The 18820-nt window shown below is 48.5% G+C and overlaps 1 protein-coding gene across 1 annotated transcript in view; it reads right to left on the bottom strand.

Moving 5' to 3' along the window:
- The window catches only part of PRDM16 (PR/SET domain 16), a 466689-nt gene that overhangs the window by 326473 nt on the left and 121396 nt on the right, over positions 1–18820 (bottom strand). Inside the window, exon 2 of the mRNA XM_042781601.1 lies at positions 7197–7546. Coding sequence (XP_042637535.1) covers positions 7197–7546 — 350 coding nt within the window. The remainder of the gene's footprint in view (positions 1–7196; positions 7547–18820) is intronic.

The raw sequence follows: 18820 nt of genomic DNA, 5'->3' as shown, positions 1-18820 counted from the left end.
GTGGCTGGTGGGTTTGAACTGCCAGCCTTCTGGTGGGCAGTCAAGTGCCTTAGGCACTATGCTACCAGAGCTCCTAGATATATATATATGAGTATAATATATATATGAGTGTTTATATATATATATATGCAGTATCATGCTAAATGGAGAAAAGATTGAAGTTGTCAAAGATTTCTTATGGATCTTACTTGGATCCATAATCAACACCCATGAAAGCAGAAGCCAAGAAATCAGACATGGTATTGCACTGGGCAAAACTGCTACAAAAGACTTCTTTAAAGTGCTGAAGAGCAAAGATGTCTCTTTGAAGACTAAGGTGTGCCTAACCTAAGCCATGGTGTTTCCAATAGCTTCGTATGCATGGGAAAGCTGGGTGATGAATAAGAAAGACTGAAGAAGGGTTGGTGTGTTTTGAATTATGGTGTTGGTGAACACTGAAAATACCATTGACTGCCAAAAGAATGAACAAATCCATCCTGGAAAAGGGCAGCCAGGATGCCCCTTGGAAGAGAGAATGACCAGATTTCACCTCACCTACTTTGGTCATGTTGTCAGAAGGGACTGCCCTCTGGAAGACATCATGCTCGGTAAAGTGGAGGGTCAGAGTAAAAGGGGAAGACCCTCAAGAAGATGGATTGACACAGTGACTGCAGTGATGGGCTCAGGTATAGCAAAGATTGTGAGGATGGCATACAATCAGGCAGTGTTTTGTTCTGTTACACATAAGATCCCTATGAGTCAGAGCCAACTCGACAGCACCTAACAAAAACTATATGTGTGTACATATATATATGTAAGTACATATATATGTATTTATAGGTCTATATACATATACAAGTGTATGTATACATATGTATGTGTACACATACACATACATACATATATGTATATACATACATATTGATGTTGTTGTTGTTGTTTGCCGTCGAGTCGGCCCCGACTCATAGCGACCCCTCCTTGCGTTTCCGAGGCAGTATCACTATGGAAGTAGGATTGCCCAACCTTCCTTCCGAGGAGTGGCTGGTGGGTTTGAACCGCCAGCCTTCTGTGTGCATATATATATATAGTGTTCTGGTGGCATAGTGGATAAGGCATTTGGCTGCTAACCCAAAGGTCAGTAGTTCAAACACATCAGCTGCTCTGTGGAAAGAAAATAGGGCAATTTACTTCTGTAAATATTTACAGCCTCAGAAACCAATGAGAATCTCCACAAGTTGGAATTGATTTGATGGTAGTGAATATATATATGTGTATACACACACAAACACACACACATATAAAACTCAACCAAACTCACTGCCGTCAACATATATATATATAAACCAAACCAAATTCACTGCCATTGAGTTGATTCCTACTCATAACAACCCCCATTGGGTTTCCAAGGCTGTACATCTTTACAGACTGCCTCATCTTTTTCCCATGGAGCAGCTGGTGGGTTTGAACCACCGACAGTTAATGATCAAATACCTTAACAACTACACCACCAAAGCTCCATACACACACACACACACACACACACATGTGTATATATACATGTATGTACATACATACATGCATATATAGATATATATATCATGCATAAGAACTGTGATGGCATAGTGGATAAGGCACTTGACTGCTAACCAGAAGGTTAGTGGTTCAAATCCACCAGCCACTCGCAGAAGGAAGATGGAGCAATCTACTTCCATAAAGATTTACAGCTTCAGAAACCCAATGAGGGTTATATATAATGAGAAGAGCATACACACACACACACACACACATATATACACAAACTCAACTCACTGCCATCGAGTCAGATATGTGTGTGTGTGTGTATATACATATACACATATAATATATATATATTTCCACTCTTCATTAATTGACATAGTTAGGTTCTAATGACCAGGTCAATATGGGAAAATTGGTGTTATGCAAAGACAGAGGATGACCATATCAGATCACAAGATGGAGGATGACGACATCATTACATAACTGCCAAACCACTGGGATCCCAGCCCAGCCAAATTGCCACATACCTTAACATGACAGCCAGCATGACTCTTGCCTCACACCTCAGCATTCATTACTGCCAGATATGCATTGTTAATATGAAAAATAGTTGGATAGTAGATTTTTTGCTACTTTCATAAATGGAAAATGTCAGATAATGAGATAGTTGATAAGTGAAGATTAATGGATACAGGTATGCATCACTTAATGTCTACTTGGCCAACATTCAACTGCATATATGTCCATGGTCTCACAAAGTTCTCTTTAAAAAAAGGGAAAGTAGCTCTTCTTTTGTTTATTGCTTAATCCCTAATGGTTTCAAAGGCTTCAAACCCACAGAGTGAATAAGCAGTGGGGCTCCCGGGCACATCCCAGTCCCCACAGTGCCTCCTTCTGTCCCTCCTCCTGGCTTCATTCACCTGCCCAGCAGCCATGTGGCCTTTCACTCTCAATGCAGGGCAGTGCCTACCATAGCTCCTCTGCTCCTGCTGTGGGCACTGGCTGGCAGGGTCAGCCAGGCCTGGGAGCTCATCTGCTCCTGGCTTTGGGCAGTGGTGGCAGCCACACTCACCAGTTCTCAGCTCTGGACAGTGGCGGTACCTGTACATGGTCAGGAAATGGCTGCACCAGCGGGGCATCAGCTGCCAGGGCCTCCACTGCTGGCCATGCTCGCAACACGTGCACTTCATTCCCTGCCACTTCTCCGCACCCCCATGTACCTCCTCCCTGCCTTGCCCCCAGACATTCACAAAGTCTTGATGTGGCTGCCAGTGCAGCCTCCACCTGGCCCGGCCACACACCGAACAAGCCCAGCCTTCTGTACCCAGTGGATACAGCTCTCAAGTTTTTCTCTGGCAGGCTCCCATAAGGTTTTAATATAATAGGCTTTATGGAGATTTAACTACGGATTGTATGGGGACTGCCTGTATATAATATGATGTTCACATAATGTCCAAATCACATAACACCCAACTTCACAGAACATATCATGGATGTTGAGTGATGCATACCTGCATGTATGTTGTAAGACCATACTCATTTGTGTGTTGCTCCTGGGCCAGACTGTGACTACCAGAAGTCCACATATAGTCCTCCAGGTGACTTGTATTGGCTCAGGGACACTCTGTGTAGTTGCAGGTAGTCCCTAACTTACAATGTTTTCAAATTATAACAAACTGCATGTACAATCTCCCCCCTTTTTTTTTTGGTACATCTTACTGTTAGTAATATGTACTACATACAGCATTGTAACTCATGAAAGGACCATACAGACAACTGTCACAATTTTCTGATTAGAAATGCCATCCCCATTTCCAGGGATAATTCAGATGATCCAGAACCTTCCACAAGTAGAGTTATTACTGAAACTGACAAAATGTCAATGTTGTCCCCTTTTTTTTAATGAATATATATATATATATAATGTGTGTATGTTTTATTATTATTATTATTTATTAATGTGTGTATGTTTTAAAGGGAGCCCTGGTGGTGTAGTACCTAAGGCATTTGACTGCTAACCAGAAGGCTGGTGGTTCAAACCCAGCAGCCACTCCTCGGAAGGAAGGCTGGGCAATCTACTTCCATACTGATACCACCTCAGAAACCCAACGAGGGTCTCTATGAGTCAGAATTGATGCGATGGCAGTGAGTTTGGTTTTTTTTGGTTTGGTATGTATTAAAATCTATGTGTAAGTTTATATGAATCTTTCTAACCCCCAAAGACAAATAAAGATCACATTTATAAAGATACTAAGAATTGATAATAAAAGGCAATAATAATGAAAAATAAAAAAGGAGGTATTTGACTTACATCGTAAATGACTTGTGACAGAGCCGTCAGAACAGAACCCATCATGAGTTGGGGACTACCTGTATTTTATATGTCCTTATACCTGCTTTGAGGGCAAGGTACTTTGGTGGCCAAATTTTTGTCTTTCATGCAGGAGACCCAGGTCTGATTCCTGACCAGCATGTCACATGTACAGCCACTGCCCATCTGCAAGGAGGCTGGTGTGTCACTGTGATGTTGCACAGGTCTCAGACTAAGACAGACCAGGGAGAAAGTCCCGGCAATCTGCTTCTACAAATCAGCCACTGAAAACCCTATGGATCCCAATGTCTGAGCCCCAGAGCATCATGGGAGGGGTGCAGTACTGGGCAGTTCCCTGCAGGCCCAGGGAGGACATCTTTGCAGGAACACAGACAGAAGTGGTTTGGATGGTGGGGCCCACCTTGTTTGTGTTAGGGGTTAATGGGTGACCCTGTGCTTGCCAAGGACCACAGAAAGGACCAGGAGTATTGGAGCCCTGTGCCTGGACTTTCCTGCCTAATCTCCAGCACCTTTTCTGCAACAAGAAGAAGATAAGACACGTTGGCACAAAACCAAGGACCCCCATTTCCTAGGAAGGGGCAACAGTGAGCCGCTTCTCTCTCCCAAACCACCTTTGTATTGTGTGAGGAAGCAGATAACCAAGCTAAACAGCAGTAATGCGTTTTTGTACACAAGTGGAAAATTCCGGGAAGGCTGCTTAGGAGCAAAGATCACCTCTCCTGTCCCAAAGGCTCACACTGAAGCATGCACTTTGCCTTAATGGTTTTACTCCAAGCTAGAATGGGTCAGACTTGAATTTTGGGGTGTCTCCTTTCCTCCTTGCTTCTTCCTTGGTGGCAATGGTGGCTTCTGCACAATCCCGCCTTTGGTTCCCAATCACAATGACAACACAACCACTCTAGACCCCACTCGGCAGGAGTAAACAAAACCCAAAGAAGGACACAAAGGCAGGTAATTGGGGCCTGAACTCACAAAGAAAACACCGTCTTGCGAGATAACATTGGGGTGCATTTGCAGCACTACTTGAGGGCGTTGGACAGAGGGCAAATATTTCTAAATGCCGCGTGAAAGGTAGCTGTCAGGTCACGCTCACGGAACAAAGCCCGCTGCAGAAACCTGAGGCTCGCCGCAGCTCGAGAACGTTCCCGCACGTACACAGAGAATAAATAATATTGCAAAGTCAACAGCATGTCAGATAATAGCCACAACCTGTCCCTACCAGGCCTGGCACTGCTGAGCACCGGTGATATGAGCCATTTCTTTAGGAAAAAAAAGCAAACAGAAATGTGTATCAGAGTAGACAAGAACGGAGTCAGCTCAAGGTCATCACAGGCCCTACCTGTCGGTCCGTTTACCCTTTAACATCTAAGAGTCACCTACTGATTAAATTGTCCAGGCCTTTCTGAGCCTCAGATGCATACCCTTAAATTCCTCTTGTGCACAGCCAGGCATAGAAGGGCTGGACAGGACACTTCTGCAAAGCCAATTCCATTTTCACAGCCAAAAACACTTACCTGTCACGGTGTTTGAAAAATGTTTTCCTTGATCCCCTAAGGTGACAGCCTATGGGCCATAAAAGAGGGATAACACGCCCACAGAGGGCTGTGGCTATAATCTCTCTCCCTCTCCAGCCTTTCTTGCTCCCAAGCCTGTGGCCAGTCTGTTCTAAAGGTGACCCTCGGACTGGGAAGAGACACACCTGGCTTGCACACATCTGTTTGCTGGGCTGTGATGCCCACCACACTAGACTATCTCGGACTCTTACTGGCCCATCCATTTGTTCAGTTGGCCAACCCATCCACCCATCTAGAACTTCAAGCCCACCATGGCTGAGCCTGGAAACCAGGATCTCCAGTCAGAAGCTCCTCGGTCTACCTGTGTCCATGACCAGGAGCCTTACAAACCCTTGGATGCTACCATGAACCACATGTCATCTGGCCTGCTGGTAAGTCCAGAGACACCTGCTACACAGGGACCCAGAAACATGTTCACCAGAGACCTATCTCTGTGAGAGGGAGAAGGTCCCAGGTTTGTGGGACTGTGCATAGCTCTCCATCGAAACACGCATTAACACATCAGGGCCTCTTCCATGTCCCCAGGAGGGGCTTTGAGGATCCTCAAGAGATGCTGGGGTTTTTGGAGCCTCCAAAAAGTGCATTTGCTGTCTCTAGGACAAGCTTAGGCATGCACTAAAGTGCGATTTTTGGAAAACCATAAAACATTATGAGGGAGCTAAAAGACAGATACGAATTTTCTCCCCACATGTATGTAGAACACTGAAGCACACAATAGTTTGGGAACTTTCCCAAAGCCACCGAAAGGTTGGGAGAGGTGATAGGACCAGACCCAGGTGGCACTCCTCTTCCCCACTGAGGAAATGACATCCATCCCTCTAGCTCCTCTTCTCCACTTGGGATACTTGCTCCTTCCTGGGACTGAGCTCAACTCAAGCACTTCGGAAAGTTGTGAAATACCCAGGAGGAATCCAGGTTTGCATCTGCCTTTTCTGCCTTGGCAGGGTCCCTGCCAAAAATACCATGGGGAATTGGCTGTGTGGGGCTGGCAAGAAGGAAGGCCAACACCAATGAGGAAGCCTGATTGTGGGGGCCTCTTAGTCCCAGGAGACACCTTCAGAGGCCAGAACATTAGCGCCTGCTCTGAGCCGTCCCAGGAGGATGCCTGTGGAGATGTCAGCACCCTCTCACCTAATGACCCTCCTCTTGAGCTCTGTCCCACAGCAGGTCAATCCACAGGGTTCCAGAACCATGTAGGCTGCCAGGACTCATAGGGATTGAACTTAAACAGAAAAATGTGATGTGCCCACAAAAATCCGAGAAGAGGCACTCTGGGGTTCTATGGAAGCTTCTCAGAAAACCGTATGACCTGGACACAGTGGGCAGAACATCCCAGGGCATCTGGGAGTGGCACACCACCAGGAACATTCTAGAAGCAGCCCTATGCAGTTCAGGCCAGGAATGAAGCCCCATCTGCAAAAACTTTTCTCAGAGCCCTGCCCCTGTTCTCAGGACATCTGCTCCATTTCCCTCTCCCCTGTGACTGCAATCTTAGCACCTCCGATCCCCACGGCAGCACGGATGTCTGAAGACATGAGCTCATTAAAGACACATTTCCGGGAAGAGAGCCGGCGCAGCCTGGGGGGTGACAGGCGTCCGCCAGGACCGCCAATGTTTTCTGAGTCGTGTAATGTAAGCTACAGGATAAAATAAGCCTGGGAAATGTGACATTCGAACGCTCTCTCCACCCGGGCGCCTGCCTCGGGGCAGTGGCTGCTCAGGCCAGCTTTATAAATAGATGGCACGCCAGATAAATGGCCATGATCAATCATACTCATACACAGAACGCTCACCTCCCATCCAAAGTCGGTCTCCTTCAGCGTGGTCCGGGGTGCCACCACATAGGGGCCAAACCGCTCCCCGACTTCCATCTTCTTCTTGGCCCAGATGCCCAGGCCAGCCCCCGGGATGGAGGACTCACGGAGCTCGAAGTCGGGAGGGATTGGAATGTCCTCGGGAATGAAGACGGGGGCCTCGTAGGGTGAGCCCTCCTTGGGGGTGAAGTCCTCACTGGTCGGGAAGGGGGAGGGCGGTCCCATGGGGATAGGGGACATGATGCTGTCTTCTGTCTCGTCCTCAGCACTCTCGCCAGCCAAGAGGTCCGGATCAGGCTCGTACATGTTATTTACAACGTCACCGTCACCTGAGAGAAACAATGCAATGTCTTAGGCTCTACAGCAAAACCTTGCCCAGTGCATGATACTCAGGGATCCCTTGGGTGCAGGACGTAATAGGAACCGAGAGTGTTCAGAGGTCCATAACTCACTGGCTCGCCACCCCTGCCCCAGGTGATACCACCCTACCCCACTGTGAACAAAGCAGCAGTTCATCTATGTTAAATGTTCCCCAGCACAAGATTCCACCCGGCTTCCTTAGAGCCCAACACGTACAGCTACAGCTTACGTGTGCAGCACAACCAAGTTTCCCCTCACTCCCCATCCCCCACATGTCTGTCTGTCACAATGTGCCACCATGTGGCTTATATGTTGCTATGATGTTGGCAGCTATGTCAACAGTATTTTGAACACCAGCAGGGTCACCCATGGTAGATAGGCTTCAGTGGAACATCCAGACTAAGAGACTAGGAAGGAAAGCCTGCTGATCTACTTCCTAAAACTAGCCAGTGAAAACCCTATGGATCTCAACAGAGCATTGCCCAACAAAGTGCTGGAAAATGAGTCCCCTACATTGGAAAGCTCACAAAATACAGAGGCTAAAACCAACACCAGTGGTGGTGAAGATGGTGCGGGACCAGGGAGCATGGCCTTCTGTGGTGCATAGGGTGCTATGAGTAGGTGCCAACTTGATGGCAACTAACGACCACAGCATTTCAGGTTTACAAAAAAGTACAGTAGTCCCCCAGCCCCCATCTGTGGTTTTGTTTTGTGAGGATTCAGTTACTCGCAGTCAACTGTGGTCCAAAAGCATTTAAATCACGTGCAATTCTGAGTAGCGTGATGAAATATTGCACCATCTTGCTCCATCCGAGAGCCAGCTTCCTTCTCCTCTGATGGGCACAAGCCTAGAAAAAACAGTTTGGTGAATGGCTGCATGACTTCTTGCCAGTATCCAAGGGGCTAATGCTGCCCATTCAGGGCACCCGGGGTACCCATCATATGTATATATAGGAAAAAAACATAATATAGAAAGGGTTCAGTACTATCCATAGTTTCCGGCATCCCCTGCAGGTCTGGGAACATATCCCCTGCGGATAAGGGGAGACCACTGTATAGCACATTTCTAGGCTGCTAGGTGGGAGGATCAAGTTCACCAGAGACAACTCAGAAGAAAGACCTGAAGATTATGATTCCCAAAATCAGCCATTGAAAATGCTATGAATCACAAAAGAATCTTGCCTAAAACAGTGCTGGAAGATGACCCCAAGTAGGACGGCACTCAGAATACTGTATGCGGTGACCTGTGGTCGTGTCTGATCTTTCTGCTTTGGAACAGCAAAGGAGAAAGCTGCCTGCACTTCAGGTTTGGGGATAGAAGGTGAAGCTGTCCCACCCGGCATCCAACCCCAGGGTCCATGGTGAAATATTTGCTCCTGAACCATTTCAGTTTGGATCTGTAGTCTACAAATTGCAGAAGTGAATTGTGTCCAAACTTCTTGGGAGGACTTCAGAATGGGGGACGAACTCACTTTAGGTTTCTGTGATCTTTTGCTTCATGCTGCAACTAGATGGCACATAACAACAACAACAACAAGCTCAGCAACACCTGAGCCAGGCAGGCAGCTCCTTGAGGCCACCCAGGCCCAGGGGAGGGCTTCTGGAATTCCTTGGCTGAAGAGGACAAAGGCATACAGAGGTCATGGATATCTCTGCCTCAGGAGGCTTCAGAGTGTGGGGCTAAGACAAGGGGCTCCAGCTTGTCTGTCTGGGTTGGGCCTTTCCTTGGGATCCGTCCTAAGAGATGGTTGGTGCCCAGTATACCAGACTGATTCATGACAGCTAGCAATAACAGTGACAGCCTGAGGCACAGAGGAGATGATAAAAAGTAGGCCCAGAGAGAGCAAGGAGTAAGTCAAGAAGGAACAACAGCAATTCTGCTCCTAGGCAGATGCCCAGAGGAACTGAAGACACATGCAAGTATCTTCCATCCATGCTCACTTCAGCATAAACCAAACCAAAACCAAACGTACTGCTGTGAAGTCTGATCTGACTTATAGTGATCCCTCCTTGGATTTCTGATGCGGTATCACTATGGAAATAGATTGTCCAACCTTCCTTCCCAGGAGTGTCACTGCAGCATATTCAGAGTCAAATGGTAGAAACAGCCCAAATGTCCGTCACTGATGAACAGATGAACACAATGTGGTCTATCCATACAATGGAATATTACTCAGCCGTAAAGAGTAGGAAGGGTCTCTTTACAGCTGAGTAATATTTTTTGTATGGGTAAATCATGTTGTGTTTATCTGTTCATCAGCAGATGGACACTTAGGCTGTTTCCACCTGATACATGCTACAACATGGATAAACCTTGAGAACATTATGCCAAGTGAAACAAGCAGACGCAAAAGACCACACTGACATGAGCTGTCTGGACTAGGCAAATCCACAGAGATCTAAGGTAGATTCCTGGGGGCCAGGAGTGCCAGCCAGGAGATGGAGAGTGACTTGATGCATACAGGTCTACTTTGGGTAGAATGAAAATGTTCTGGAACTAGCCAAAGGTAGGGGTCCTACAATACTCAGAATGTGCTAGATGCAACTAAATTGTTCACTCTAAAGTGGTTAATTTGCTATTACGTGATTTTCATCTCAAAACAAATTAATAAGGAAAGAGCAAGGAGGCACAGGAGGTGTGAGCTATGGCAGGCAGTGGGACATCCGTGGCCTGTTTCCCCATCACTTGGCTCTGGTGATCCCTGATCTAGAAGTTTCTGTGTTAAGTCTCTCCCTCCGCCACTGCTCTGAAACCTGTGAAAATGTCTTGACGCTGTGGTCTTTCTGGCTCTTGTCTTGCATCCTCCTCCCAACTGTCTGTTCCCTGACAAGCAATAGAAGCGTCTGGGGGAGAAAGAACACACAAGTATCAGCAAAATGACTCCAGGTTCCTCATGCTGCTTTGCAAAGGGATCAGCTCAAGAAGTCATAAAATGTTTTCTTTCCAAAGAAACCAAAGTCAAGAAGAAAAAAAAGAAAAAAAAAAAAACTGCATGGGGATAACACTTATTTAATTTAGCAGCATTCGCAGAAGTAATTATTATGTTTTAAGTGGTCAACGGTTCCTTTTTAATTGATTCGTGGGATCCTTTCAGAAACGCGGCAACAGAGCTGCAGCTGCTGTTCGTTCCACCCAAAGATCTGGAGCGTTTCAGCGTGAAAGCACACCCCCGGACGCCTGCCTGTGACTGTGTGAGAGCTGTGGAAAGGTGAATGGGGGGTAATTAATGTGCCCCTTCCTATTTAGGACTGGAAACTCGGCAACACAGGCAGGCTGGAAGTCAGTCTCCTGACAATGCGCTTCCTCAGTTCCTCAGGGCCATGGTTGCTGTTACTTCCAGGACAATTGGGAATCTGGGGGAGGTGGTTTTAGGGCGCTCAGCTGGGCTTATGGTGGGGACAGTCCCCATCAAGTGCACATTCATCTCAGCCACTTATTTTCCTGCTTGAATCACACTTCCCCAAACCCTCACCTACTGCATGAAAATCACGCTCTCTGGGCAGGTTTAATTTACTGGCCCAGCAAACCGCTTCGGAGGGGAAGGTGGTGTTTCCTGCTGATTAAAGGAAGGGCCGAGCACCAGGCCCCTGGCCTCTGTCCCCACGGTAACCGGGGTTAAGTGGTTGCCTGGGAGCCTCCAGGAAAAAGCCAAGTCTCCATTTTGTGGTGCTCACTGCTGGGATGGGGGGGTCGTGCTTCTTCTGAGGGTGGGGAGAGGATGCATGTTAGTGTGCAGACGGCGGTGGAGAAGAGGGGGCACCGCACAGATTCCCGAAGGCCCAGGCTGGGGGGTGCTGTGCTGCCACCGGGGAAACCCCACACACACACTGCTTAGATCTCTGCAGCCCAACAGGAGCCAGGGGGACTGGATGTAAAGATTGGCTTTGTTCAACTCAAAGGTGAGCCCCGGTGGACGCCCTCTAAGAGGGTCAGAACCTGTTTGGGAGGGCCCCTGGGATGTCCTCTGGGATGGTCAGCCCTTACTAAGATCCTGCCAAGATGGTCAGTCCAGCTGGGGTGACCCCTGAGACCGTCAGCCTGGCTGAGACGCCCCCAGAGATAGATGGTCAGCCTCACTGAGCAGGGATCCCTGGGATGCCCCCTGAGATGGTTGGTCTGGCTGGGCAGGGACCCCTGGCCCCCCACACACACCCAAGCTAGGCAGTGTTTTCAGGCCTCTGTGGGTTGGAGAATGTGAATATTTTATGATGTTGGAAATACAGGCTGCCTGATGGTGTGTGAAGCCATGTCAGAAAAATGGAGTTTCTTTACTGGGGTTTTGTGGTTGTCTCAGGCTCAGGGTTCAAGATTGAGAGCACTGTTCCTGAGAACTCTTCTGGGAGACCTATCTCAAAATAAAAACTAGATGGGGGAGGGAGGGGCTGGGCTGTGCTTCCCAGCCTGCCTGAGGCCCAGTGGCCACACCACGCTTGACCAAGAAGAGTTCACCAAGGGCACCAGGTCTCAGCCAGGCCTGGGTCCACCTGCTAACTTCCTGCTGCACCCCTGTCAGGGTTTGTCCCCACTGTCCAGTGTGTGCATGAACCCATATTTGATCTCATAAAGTGGATCAGACAGTGAAGAAATTTAACAGCTCCCAGGCCTGGTACCCAGAACATTGTCTCCTGCTCCCCTGCCCCCTGGGATTTCACCCAATCTCTTAGTCTGGGGCTGAGACTCTTCTAGCCACATGACTGGAAGCCTTCTGCCTTCCCCCTCTCAAAACAACACAAAAAACCCTCCACCATCAAGTCAGTTCTGATCCAGCAACCCTATAGGACAGAGTAGAACTGCCAATAGGGTTTCCAAGGCTGTAAATCTTTATGGAAGCAGACTGCCTCATCTTTCTTCTAGCCACATGACTGGAAGCCTTCTGCCTTCCCCCTCTCAAAACAACACAAAAAACCCTCCACCATCAAGTCAGTTCTGATCCAGCAACCCTATAGGACAGAGTAGAACTGCCAACAGGGTTTCCAAGGCTGTAAATCTTTATGGAAGCAGACTGCCTCATCTTTCTTCTGGGGCAGCTGGTGGGCTCTAACCATCAATCTTTTGCTTAGCAGCTGAATGCTTTAACCACTCTACCACCAGAGCTCCTTCTGCCCCCATGCCCAGCAAATAGGAAACCACCTGCCATCTCCCTAGACAACTCCATTTAGGTATCAACCTCTCAGTCAAGGTTCTGAGGGGTCCACAGAGAGTGGGAGGCTGTGCACGAGGTGTGGTAGGCGTCAGTCTGAATGCTACTGAACAGGAAGAGTCCATGAGGGTGAAGACTCATAGTGGGAAGGTCAATGGGCAGCCCCATTCCTGAAACTTGAGGTCTTGGCTGCCCAGTTTCTGATACAGAATTGGGCAGATTTAAACAGAGGTCCTGGGTGGGAGGAAGAGGAATTTTTCCAAGTTGATATCTGTCTTGTATTTATTCCTCCTGTATTGTGTGGAATGGTTTTAAGGAAAGGCCACTGTGATGCCAGCCCCAACACTGACCTCCACAGCAGGTCCAATAAGTGCCACACCAAGGCCAAGAGGGTCATCCTGGGTGCAGAACCCCTGGCCTCCAACATCTTCACTGTGTGTGCAACACGCACTTGCTGCAAACCACATGTCGTCCCACCCCTCTGTGTGGCCACTGCTCCAGAACCAGCTTCTCCTGCCCCAGTCTCACTGCTTCCTGGGGACCTATTTGCTCCAGAAGAAGTGTCCCACTCATTTCTGGACACTTGCCTGGCCTGCTCCATCCCGTGGGTGTCTCCTGCAGAGAAAAGGGTAATCGCCCACATCAACAGGCTTGGACCTGCTCTCCAGGATACCCAGGTCCACAGCAGTGCTGTCCCTGTCCCCAAGAGTCCATCACTTGTCCACTCTGCTATCAGCCCCTTTGCCCGTCCTGGGCAGAACTCAAGCCAAATGGAGGAAGTACATCCAATGGCCACACTTAGTGTGACCAATGCCAGCACAAAATACCACTTTTCCCAGGCTGCCTTTATGAACTAGCTCCTCAAAACGGTAAGGAGGACCAGGGAGGACAGGGTGAAATGGGTGCCAAGGGAGGAAAACAATAGAGATTTCCAGAATACAGCGTTCAAGTTTCTATTTGGAGTTCTGTTCAGGGCAGTTAAAAGCAGTTCTTTAATAGATCAGTGGCTGGCAGGCCAGGTGGCAGGGGGTGAGGGTGGGGGGTGGGGGGGCAATGGGTGTAGTTACTAAAAGGTTTCACAAGACATCACTACAGTGATTACAGAGATGGAGCCATTCAGGATCTTCATTGTGGTGGTGGGTACCTTAACCTACACCCACACAGGGAACTAAATGCTCACACACACGATACTAGTGCAGTGGGGAACATTGGAATAAGATTGATGGTTGTATCAACGTCAGTATCCTGGTTGCGTTGTTGGACTATATGCTGCAAAAGCCTACCACAGGAGGGAGAGCTGGAGGCAGTGGTGACTCTGTGGTAGGATTCTCTTCTTCCATGTGAGAGACCTGGGTTTGATTCTGGGCCAAGACACCTCAGCGCGGCCACCACCCTTCTGCCAGGGGAGGGTTGTGTATTGCTGTGATACAGAACAGGTTTTAGCGGAGCTTCTAGACTAGGACAGACTAGGAAGAAAGGCCTGGAGATCTACTTCTGAAAATCAGCCAGTGAGAACCCTGGATCACAACAGTCTGGTCTGAAATCAAACATGGGAAGGGGCAGCACCCAGCAGCATTTCATTCCATTGTACACAGGGTCCCATGTGTCAGGGGCTAACTCCACAGCACCTAACCACCCCCACCCCCACAAGGGTAACAGGCATAGTAGACAAGGGACCTCCTGTATCATTTATTACACCTGTATAGGAATCTAAAATTACCTCAGTAAAAGTTTCAATGATAAAGGCAGTTACTTAAAATGCAAACAAACCAAAAAACTCCAAGGGTTCTGTATCCTCCTGTGTGTGCACACTGCCACAGAATCCCTCTGCTCAGTCAGCTCACAGGGGACACTGATTACTCCCACCTACCTCAGTCTCTTGGTCTTGGCCTTGGGGGGACTTTTCAGTAGCAAGCTGCCCACTTTACAGATGGGGAAACTGAGGCATGAGGGGGCGAAGTCACTTGTCCACAGGCCCACAGTGAGGAACAGAGCCCGGCTGGACCACAGCCCACGCCCTGAGCGAGCATGCTCACTACACCCTGATGCTCCCCAGGCAAGCCTGCAGCACTGGCAGCGGGACCCCACGCCTGCCCCTGCCATTCCTCCCAGCATCACCCTCATCCCAGGTTGAACTGTCCTATTTTTGCCAATGTGCATTCCATGTCAGCATAGAAGTCAAGCCTGGGAGAAAAGTGTGTGCCTCAGAGGCCACCCTTGGTCATTTCTACACTTCAGCAAAGATGAAGATTGTGCTCAGCAGGTGCATTCGGGCCCTGCCAGGTGTGGGTTGGAACCCCCAGGAGAGGCCCACATAGCCTTTCCTTGTCCCACCCAGCTGCCCTGCAGGGAAATCGTAGGGCTGGCAGTTGTAATCTAGCAGTGGCCTCACCGGGCCATAGGACATTTATTAAAGGAGCTCTGATGGTGAAAAAGGTTCTGCCAAAGCCCACCCAGGACCTGCAAAGTCAAACTCATTGTCTGTTCTTGGCAAAACCCTTTCCCTCCAGGCTTGGGATAGATAGATGGCCCCGCCCAGTGAGGACATGCCTCTGACCACATTTTTGCCGAGCTGTGTCTCATGCCCTCCTCCTGACCTGGTGGCCTTCCCATCCATGGCTCTCTGCCCCATGGGGATACTGGGTAAGACCCCCCAGACAGTGCAGAGTTCATGACTGGCGCCTGGAGCTGGGCCTCTGGAAGGCCACAAGGGAGGAGCCATCCCAGTGTACCCCAGAATAAGGCCCTGAAGCCCCCTGTGCCCTGTGCTCAGGCAGGGTGGAGGAAGCCCCACCCTCATTAGAGGCGGTGACATTAGGAGGTGTTGGTGTCCTCTGTGCTATAAAACTGGAGCACCACGCCTGCCCTAGGCAGTGATGTCTGCCTCTATGGTTAGCCCTGAGAGGCACAAGAGGGCCCAGACAGCTCCCTGAGGAGTTCCTGGCCACCCAGATCTCCTCAAGAATACCCTGGAGCTGAAAACCCTTCCACACATTCTCCTCAGTTGCAAATGTGTCAAGGCATACCATCCAGCCTCCGTGATCCCCGACTTCTAGCACTATGAGGGCATTCCCCTGGAGATTCTGTATCCAGACACCTGCCTCTTGGCCATCCCCAGGGAATTTACTGAACCTCTAAGGGAGGCATTGGGAGGCGCCAACCACTGCAAGGCTTTTGTGGGAGAAGCCATGAACCCTGAGGTCCAGTACCTGACAGTGCCTAAGGCAAAGATGGGGTTGGGTAGTGAGTGGACACTTGTTGAGCCAAATAGAATGGACAGACACTAAATTTAGCTGAACTGGAAAATGAATGAAGTCCAGCCCCTTGTCTGAAGTTGCTGGGTATATTTTGGGAGCAGAGGCAGACCTAAGGTATTGTTGGGCACACACTGGCTGCCTCAGAGCCCACCCAAGCCCAAGGGGTCTGAAGGGCAGACAGCTGGCAATGAGGTGGATCTCTCTGAGCAGCCCCACTCCCCATGACCATGGAAACAGGGCACCTGAGCCAGGACAGCCTTCAGGGGCCCAACCCTGTAAGTTCCCCATGAAGGAGAGTTGGGAAGGCGGGAAGGTAGGTAGGAAGGAAGGAGGCAGAAGGTGGTCCCACCATGGCCTGAGAAGGTCTGGTCATCCTTTTTTGTCCCTGGAGTGTCAGTGCCAGGGGGGCCAGGATGGGACCGTTTGGGGCATACAGTAAACCAAAATCAATCCAGCTGCCATCAGGTCAGTTTTACTTAGGCAAATCCATGTGTGTCAGAGTAGAACTATGCTCCACAGGGTTTTCAATGGCTGGTTTTGGGGAGTAGATTGCCAGGCCTTTCATGTTGCCTCTGGGAGGATTCAAACCTCCTACCTTTCAGTCAGCAACAAAGAGCATTAACCAATTACATCACCCAGGAACTCCAGGGTACATTAAACATGTAATTAGAGCAGTTGCCCACTTGACACCCATCCAGTACTGAACTGAACAAGGAGGGGAGGGATGAGGAAGTGGCTGGACTAGGAAGTGGCCATCTGTCCCCAGGTGCCATCGTGGGGCAGAATGGTAGGCCTAGGATGAGTGCCTCTGAGTCCCTGACTGTAAAACGGCAGGAACAAGGGCGCTTCCTGGCTGGTGGTGAGTTCCCTGAAGGCCTGGCGTGTGGTCAGCTCCTTCTCAGGGTTCAGGTACAGTCCAGCCCAGGGTGAGGACTGTGAATGACGTACTAAATGGCATGGAGTGGCAATGTCTTAAAGTAAGGCATATCCCGTGTCTTGGAACTCTCCAGAACTCTTTGTTAGCCTCTAGCTCAGTGGTTCTCAGAGTGGGTTCCTTGGATCCCTGGGGATTTGATTGAAAATTCATGGTCCCACCCCAGACTGTGGGGTGAGGTGAAGAAACACATGCTTTAAAAAGCCCTCCGGGGTATGTCTCCCAATGCTGTGGTTTTTGTGGAGGAGTGAGTGTGTGATGCACACCGGGAAGCTCTGGAGGGATAGGGGTGCATCCTCTGGAAATAGTCTAACCCCAAAGGGATCTACGTCCCTTCGTTGTTCCTGTTGTTAATTTCCATTGAGTCGATTCTGACTCCTGGTGACCCTATGTGTGCGGGGTAGAACTGACTGTGTTCCATGAGGTTTTCAAAGCTGCGACCTTTTGGAAATAGTTCACCAGACCTGTCTTCCAAGGTGCCTCTGGGTGGGTTTGAACCACCAACCTTTGGTTTAGTAGTCAAACACTTAACCATTTGCACCACTCAGATACTCTACCAATTCCTTATTGTTGTTGTTAGGTGCCGTCAAGTTGGTTCTGACTCACAGTGACACTGTGTACAACAGAATGAAACACTCACCATGCTTGAGCCCATTGTTGCAGCCACGGTGTCAGTCCAGCTCATTGATGATCTTCTTTCTTCACTGACCCTCTACTTTACCAGGCAGTCAGTCCTCCTCCAGAGACTGGACCCTCATGATAACATGTCCAAAGTACGTGAGATGCAGTCTTACCATCCTCCCTTCTAAGGAACATTCCCTATGTACTTCTTTCAAGACAAATTTTTTCATTCTTTTGGCAGGGAATGGTGTATTACAATTTTTCACCAACACCATAATTCAAATGCATTGATTCTTCTTCATTCTTCCCTATTCATTGTCCAGCTTTTGCATGCACATGAGACAATTGAAAATGTACAGCTTAGGTTAGATCCATCTTAGTCCTCAAGGTTACACTTTTGCTTTCTAACACTTTAAAGAGATCTTTTTAAAAAAATAATAATAATAATAATAATTTATTGTGATTTGGGTGAAAGTTTACAGAGCAAATTCATCTTCCGTACAGCAGTTCATATACACTTTGCCTATGATATTGACTGTAATCGCCCACAATGCAACAGCTCCCCTCCCACTTCCTTCCCATAGCCACCTCTTCCCTGTGTCCTTCCCTCGCATACACTCCTGACCCCCAGCTGTCTCCCTGTGTATACACAGCCCTTCTATTCTCCCATGATTAATCTTTCCCAGGAGTGTATCTACCTAATGTAAATGTTCAGCCCATGTGCCTATCTTTTGTTTGGCTGGAAGCCACAGGAGTGGGTTCAATTCCAGACCTGAAGGCAGCTAGGGGCCATAGTCAACCAGCAAATTGGTCCTTTTTTTTTTTTATGATTTTTAAAGAGATCTTTTGTAGCAAATTTCCCCATTGCAATACATTTTTTGATTTCTTGACTGCTGCTTCCGTGGGCATTGATTGTAGATCCAAATAAAATTAAATCCTTGGCAACTTCAATATTTTCTGTTTATCATCAAGTTGCTTATTGGTCCAGTTGTCAGTATGTTTGTTTTCTTTATGTTTAGGTATAATCCATACTGAAGGCTGTAGTCTTTAGATCCTCTTGATTTTCAGCAAGTTGGGTCACCTGCATTCAACAGGCTGTTAATAAATCTTCCTCCAATTCTGATGCCACTCTTCAACAAATCCAGTTTCTCGGGTCATTTGCTCAGCATTCAGACTGAATAAATATGGTGAAAAGATACAATCCTGATGCACACTTTTTCTGATTTCAAACCATGCAGTATCTCCTTTACCTGCTGGAACGACCACCTCTTGATCCATGTACAGGTTCTG

The sequence above is a fragment of the Orycteropus afer genome, unplaced genomic scaffold, assembly GCF_000298275.1.
Source record: "Orycteropus afer afer isolate SDZICR_OR568_19922 unplaced genomic scaffold, OryAfe1.0 scaffold00136, whole genome shotgun sequence".
In the NCBI taxonomy this organism is placed as follows: Eukaryota; Metazoa; Chordata; class Mammalia; order Tubulidentata; family Orycteropodidae; genus Orycteropus; species Orycteropus afer.
The sequence above is the reverse complement of the archived record's forward strand: the minus strand, read 5'-3'. Positions and strand labels throughout refer to the sequence as shown.